The 7,287-nt window shown below is 35.3% G+C and overlaps 1 protein-coding gene across 2 annotated transcripts in view; it reads left to right on the top strand.

The window, feature by feature from the left end:
* Nucleotides 1-2,019, top strand: part of LOC117908978 (plant intracellular Ras-group-related LRR protein 6) — a 32,985-nt gene extending 30,966 nt beyond the window's left edge. Inside the window, exons 19-21 of one of the 2 annotated variants that reach the window (XM_034822855.1) lie at nt 121-195; nt 963-1,018; nt 1,748-2,019. In XM_034822855.1, the coding sequence (XP_034678746.1) occupies nt 121-195; nt 963-1,018; nt 1,748-1,823 (207 nt within the window). In that variant the 3' untranslated portion in view covers nt 1,824-2,019. Of the gene's footprint in view, nt 1-120; nt 196-962; nt 1,019-1,747 lie in introns of those variants that run through there. The other variant, XR_004650299.1, reaches the window with a different exon arrangement.
* The last annotated feature ends 5,268 nt before the right edge of the window (nt 2,020-7,287 follow it).

Raw genomic sequence — 7,287 nt, forward strand, 5'->3', positions numbered from 1 at the left:
AAGGTGTTTATTATTGAATATACCCTGAGTCCATAATTGTGGTTTGTAAAGGTCTCTTGTCTTCAGTGTATTAACAGGCCTGGGAATTATAACTGTTTTTGGGTTGTCATTGTTATGCAGGGATTCAAAAATCTTACATCTCTTACCGAGCTTAACTTGTCTGACAATAGCATTTCAACACTTCCCCTAGAACTGGTCTGTATCCTAGTCTTACAGTTATTTTGACTTGATAGTAGTTCATAAAATTATGGAATTTGGTGCTGCATATCTCTGTTAACTTCGTTATTAGCACTCTGTTTTTTTCTTTTTCTTTTTTTGGGATAAACCATAAAGAAGCAATTGTAATGCTCTTTCTCAAAGCACATCCTTTTCCCCTATTCCAAAAGGGGAAATTGTTTTCTATATTCTTAGCCTTCCATTTGACAAAGTGGTAGCTGTCCTAAGCAATCCAAAAAGTAATTAAGATGAGCCTGATGAATAACAATTATCCTGATTATCAAGGCTTAGACATTGATCTATTCTTGAAATTCACTGTAGTAAATGGATTATGGGAACAGCAACTTTAGCCCCAGAATGCATTGTTGGGATGATAGAAAAGAAACGGTTCTGAGATTGGTTTGAATTTGTATGACACAGGACATAATTAATCGTATGGATTGACTTTTTCTTGGGTTTTCTGCCTTCTGGTGTCTTCTTGATAAAGCTCTACTTTGCCTATGAAAAATTGATCAATAGATAGGCTTTTCTTTTAATCTTTTATAAATGAGACTTTGTCTTTGTCCCCCCACCTTTTTCTATCTTATCCTCATAACTAGTAGTTTTGCTACTAATGTTCTCATCATGTTGTTTTGCATCTAATTATCAAGCATTGTCATAAGGGGTTTTATTCATTAGTTACCTTAATATGATCATTCATTCCTGTTCTACTTCATTGTGCTTAATCTTGAAAGTTTGTTGTCCAGGGATTGCTTGAACCCAGTCTACAGGCCTTACGACTTGATGGAAACCCATTGAGGAGGTACACTACAAATTCCGTTTTTCTACATTTACCTGGTTCAGTCGAAAGTTTCAGAGACATTGCTATACTTTCTTGGCAGCATTCTATTTTAACAAATTCCTATGTATAAAAAAAAATAAAAATGAATAAATAAATAAAAATAAAAATTGAGCAGACTCAAAAATGGGTCTTGGGTCCATAAAATTTGATTTAGCTTTATCTGCTGAAAATAATGTCAGTTGGCATGTATGCAAGTGAAGCAGCAATCAATTTCTTTGACTCCTTTTGGAGTCCAATCAGAAAAATTCATTCATGTATATTGTATTCGTATGCATGGGTGCGAAAACAGTTCATGCTTTGATTTACCAAAATGGTATGAGGTAACAGAAGTGATATTGTTTATTGAAATCCTAAAACACTTGCTAAGCATAAGCACAGATAAATAAATAAATAAAAATCTAAAGGACCTGTAGAAAGCTTTCTAAGAAAAGAGTGGACTTATTTAAACACTAACATACAATTCACTCCTCTAGCATTGCCATTTTAAACCATTGCATGGAACCTTATGATCAAAACATATTGATTAGTTTGGCCTTTTGACACGTGTACACCAGTGTAAATATATATACATATTGATTGGAATCATTTAACTTCTAAACGAGTAAAATTAAGTAACTATGATAATGATGATGGTATCTTGAAAGTGAAACAATTGAACACTGTTCTAACACGATGACATGTTTTTTACAGCATCCGGAGGACAATTTTGGATAGAGGAACCAAAGCTGTTCTAAAATATTTGAAGGACAAAATTCCAGAGCACTAATTATTTGCGTATCTGGTATGGTTTTTGTTTTAAAAACCAGGTATACTGGCATACATGGCTTGCTTTGATTTAATGCTAATAACATATACATCTGTCATTATGTGTGATGATTTCTTTTTTCCTGATGTTTAATGTTCCCATTTAGACACACCACCGTATTTAGTATTTACAATGGTATGTTCTCTGTTTTTCCCCACTTTTTTTTTTTTATTAATTTAAAATTTTTATTTTGGGGCTTGTATTGTGTTTGATATCCTGGAAAACTGCCAAATATTCTCACTATAGTAAAAGCACTAATTGTATTCCTAGTCATTGTTAATTTTAGTCATGCAAATGTCCCTTGAACTTTTATTTCACCCTGCAACAATGGCATTTTTAGCTGTTGAATGTTGGCAAGAATGTTAATACACCAAGGGTCTCTGAGTTGAAAAAAATAAAGGGAGTCAAAAAGCATCAATTTTTTCTACAAAACTTGTGGCACTTAGACACCCTCTAAGCCAACCTTCTAAAAGCCACACGAGATTGAAACAAGGAAACCCACACAAGGCACTCACCATATTACGGGGCACCAGACTCTAAGAATACAAGAAACGACTTCAGCAAGACTCCCATAATAACATTGGTCAGTTCATGCTTCCCTCTTTGATCTCTCTCCACATCTGTGTGGGGAGGCTCTCTAGTCCTCCCTATTTATAGAGTGGCACCACCCATTTCTTGTTAGACTAGGAGTACACGTCCTAGTTCTACTTGGACTCTTTTTAATAGGTTATAACACCAGCCACTCCTACTTGGACTTGGAGTCCTAGTCCTACTTAGACTCCAATTACAATAGAAATCAAGATTCCTACTCATGCTCGACTTACAATCCCACTTCGAGTCTAAGTCTTCATGCTATTGCCGCGAACATCTATATATACAACTCGTGTGCATGCCAAACCCTCTCTTGGTTTGCACGGGTCTCATTCATGTCAAGGCAACATGCTATCTTTATTCCATGCCCATGCCCCATGTTGTGTACATGGGTTGCATCACACCTTAGCTCCTTGCCGATGGCTACATGCTTTGGCAAGGGTCACTACCACTCTTTGCTCATGTCTGAAGCTCATGCCTTAGAAACCTTTCTTGTTGTTGCGATGGGCACCATGCCATGTCCCATCCTCTCTTAGTGCAGCAATGAGTCATGACATTGCACCCATGACTCCTCATCTATGCACAAGGCATTGAGCCCTTGCATCATGCCTTGATTCATCTTCATTGTTGCTGCATCCTCATGCTGCATCCAAGCAACAAACCATGGCATTATGCCCATGGCTCTTCAAGACGCCTTGCCCAAGGCATTGCGCTCTTGTGTCACTGTCGGGAGGGGAGTCTGCATCACACCCCGTGCCATTTTGGCCACGGGTTGCACACTATACATCGTGGAGCCTATATGTGGGTGTCAACAAGGCTTGCCCCATGTGCCTTGCTTGTGTTGGAGGCCTTGCACTGAGGCCCTTTGGTGTGGACACCCATGCCACCTTGCCTCACCTTGAGTCACCTATCCCCTCCTCCCTTTAAAGAGCATTTCAGGCCATTTTAGATGTTTTTGGAAGAGACATCACATATACTTGAAGATGAATAATGGATTTATTGAATAATTAGAAAAATCCAAAATTCCCAACCCTTATGTTGCTTGAGCATGTAGCTTGTTGTGCACATGGTTACTGCTCATGCACGTAGCCCATGTGTGCGATTGCTGTGTGCGTGCCCCATGTGCACGACCTGTGCATGACACCTTGCACCCGCTCAAGTGTTGCGACACTTTGCCTTTCTAATGTCACAAGCCCTTCATCACCTTGTCTCTTTCCTCTAGGCTTCCCTCATGGGTGCAAGGTATTTACCCATGAGGCTCTTAGTGGCTTTAGTGTTTGGGTAAGGATATGGGTGCTGACAAGCCAGCCCCTACTTGAAGGAGTTCGACGCTCTGACCACCTATCGATCTCCACGTGTATCAACCCCTTATGGGTTTGCTTTGCTTGAATCACATTAAACAATTGAAGAGGGTTCATTTGTGGAATGACTTCCAACTCACTGTAGTCACTTCCCTTTTCTACCGCCAAGGCATTTAGCTTTTCCTTCTTAGGACAATCTTTGGTCGGACGCGAACCATTGCAAATGAAACAACCCACTATCTTGGTTATTTGCACTATGGTGGACTTCTCTTCCACCTGACCTGGAATTGTCTTAGCCCGATTTCCCTTGTCTCCATTCTTCTTAGAGGCTTTGGATTCCCCTTCTTTGACTTGTTTTTGCTGTTGTTGCAACCCTTTCCCCTTCTACTCATAGAAGACAACATCTGATCGATAATCAACTAGGCAATCTGCTACCTCCATGGCTGGAGGCAAGTCCTACACTACTTGGCGTATCAGCTCTGTTTGGGTCCATCCTTACAACCCAAACACGAAGTTGAACAACTTATCAACTTCTGACATGTCCTTGATGTCGAGGATCAGCGAGCTGAACTCGTTGACATAGTCTCTTAACAGTTTTTGATTGTTTTAAACTTTTAAGGGACTCATGTGCCATCCAAACCGTATTTGTGGGAAGGAATTGATCCTAAAACTCCTTTTTTAGGTCTCTCATGTGTTGATCCTTGGCCTTCCAATTCAATATTGTCATTCGATCTTGTGCGCCACCATGATTTTGCATCTCTAGAGAGATACATGGTGATGCGGGTCACTTGCTTGTTCAGAAGGATATGTGCAGCACCAAAATACTGCTCCATATCCCAAAGAAAAATTTTCAAATCCTTAGTGTTTTGCACCCCTTTAAAGGGTCTGGGTTCAAGAACTCGCACCTTTAAAGAGATGACGTTGAATAAAAAACACAAGCAAAATTAATCAAATTTATGGATATCCATTTTCTTATTGATCAAAGAGTATTCCAAGATTAAAACACTTCTTAATGTTAACAGTTTAAATTACAAGATAACACTTTTCAAGCCTCAATCTAAATGACAATCAAGAACAAACAAACAAGTTAAATATTTGAATGTAGAGAAACATTATAGATAATATAAATCTTAATTTACAATTCAAAACATGACTTCAATTGAAATTTTATCTTCTTCATTTTTTTCGAGTAAAAAGTTTCTTAAATATCGGTGTTTCACTGTGACATAGTCAATATATTTTACTTTAATTTTCCTATAATATCTTATGCCAAGGATCTAAACCAGAGTGGGGATTTAAATTCTGTTAGATGAATGAATGCAAACTTTATAGACTCACATATTACTTCACTCTAAATTTAAATTAACAATCCTAAATGACGGGAAATTAAGAGTCCATTTGGTCGTGTGATTTAAAAATAGTTTTCTATTTTTTGAAAATAATTTTTTTTTTAAATTTAATATATTTTAGCTGATGATATCTAGAAATTATTTTTGAAAATATAGTGAAATGGAGAACACTTTTTAAATAACAAGTAAAAATTGTTTTCACCCATTTTTAAAAATAAAAATAAAAAATAAAAAAATTTAAAAAATAAATAAAATTGAACATGATATCATTCCCTTTCTCTTTCTAGGATCTAATATGGATATCGAAAATCTTTAAATATGATATTCTTTTAAATTACTTTTTTTAATTTCTTTTAATTTGAATAAAAATTTTCATTAAAAAAAATAAATTTAAAATTAAATTGTATTTGATACATAAAATTTATTATTTTTCAAAAATAATTTAAAATTAAAAAATTGATTTAATTAATATTAAAAGGTCATGAAATTCAATAACATTAATAAGTTATAAACCAAAATTTATTTTAATTGTCTATAAATATTACTCCAAATTAGGTAAAACTTAATATATTGGATTCAATAGCGAGTCTAATAATTTTTTAAAATAATTTAAAATTCAAATAATGAACCAATTAATACTTGAAATTTATGGGGTCTATAAGGACTTTATTATTTATCTTTTATATAAAATTATTATTTTTCTTTTTTTACTATGCAAATAAACTCTAAATTAAACAAGAATTAATGTGTTGGATTCATTAATGAGTTTAATAATTTTTTTAAATAACTTAATATTCAAATAATGAATCATTTAATACCATAAATTCATGGACAAAAATGGGTCTTAAATGACTATTATTTCTTTTATTATTTTTTTAATCAAAAAAATAAACTCTAAATTAAATATGATTTAATTTATTGGATTTATTAATAAGTTTAATAATTTTTAAAAATAATTTAAAACTCAAATAAAATACTCATTAATGCTAAAAATTTATGAATAAAAATTGATTTATAATGACTAATATTTTTTTAACATAATTATATTTTTATAAATTTTCTCACTAAAAAATGAACTTCAAATTAAATGACACTTTTTTTTTATATTTTAAATACAAGTTTAAGAAAATATGGCCAGATCTAACTGTTTATCCATCCAAACCCGAAGCTAGTAATTTATATACCATGGAAGCAATGTACAGTAAACATGAAAAATGTGCAGAGCACGTGATAAAAGGTGTATATGAGAGCACATGATAAAAAAGTTGAGGCGGTTGAGGCATGCGCACAAGGTATGGGATTGCTACATATTTTATATATATATACTTGGCCCAAGAATTTGAATTCCAATATATATTTAGCCTTTGTTTACTAGTAATCTTTTTACATATTTCATCATTTTGAAATGATTCAGACCCATTCCATACCAGATTACCAGGCGTAGGAAAGGAATAGGTCGGAAAAGACTAAAAGAAAAGAAAAATCTATACCCAACTCTGCATCTAGATTCTAGACCAGGTACAGAATCATTATAAAGGTGTAAAGTAATCGACCTGGATAGTTTCAATATGGGACCAAAAATACCATGAATCGCATCTAGCAGCAACATACATGTAGGACCACCCCTAAGCGTGCACATGGCAGTCTCACAAAGCACTCCTTATTTGGACATGTAGCACGTCCAACCCTCTAGCCGAACAACCATGGGACTGGCATGCGAAACACACCTCCCTGTCTGAATGTCTTGTTCGGACTTGGTGGCTAGCGTCTCAAACAAGAGTCTTGATCGCGTTTCGTGGGCATTCATTATTTATTTTACCAAAAGCACGCTCGACAGGACCTTCCTGGGTCACTTCAGGCAACCTACCACGACCTGCTCTGTGTCGCCTGCAGAGCAAAAAGACAAAGATGACAACAAATCATCCCTTCAGCAATTTGTGACAGCCGCCTATAGGATGATGATAACTCTGCCACCCTTTAAGCATAAGTCTTCCCACCATTCCAAGGGACAATGCTCCTGACACTATAAAAGGCTTCCACCCAGTCAAACAAGGTAAGCATTCCTAAAGAGAAGGGCCCCATAAAAATATCACGATGTTAGAAAGCAAAACTAACAAAGGCATCGAAGGGTGTGTCCGGACCCCCTGTCTAAACATTTTTTACAAGTCAAAGGAAAGAAGTATT

The sequence above is a fragment of the Vitis riparia genome, chromosome 19 (assembly GCF_004353265.1).
Source record: "Vitis riparia cultivar Riparia Gloire de Montpellier isolate 1030 chromosome 19, EGFV_Vit.rip_1.0, whole genome shotgun sequence".
NCBI classification, from domain to species: Eukaryota; Viridiplantae; Streptophyta; class Magnoliopsida; order Vitales; family Vitaceae; genus Vitis; species Vitis riparia.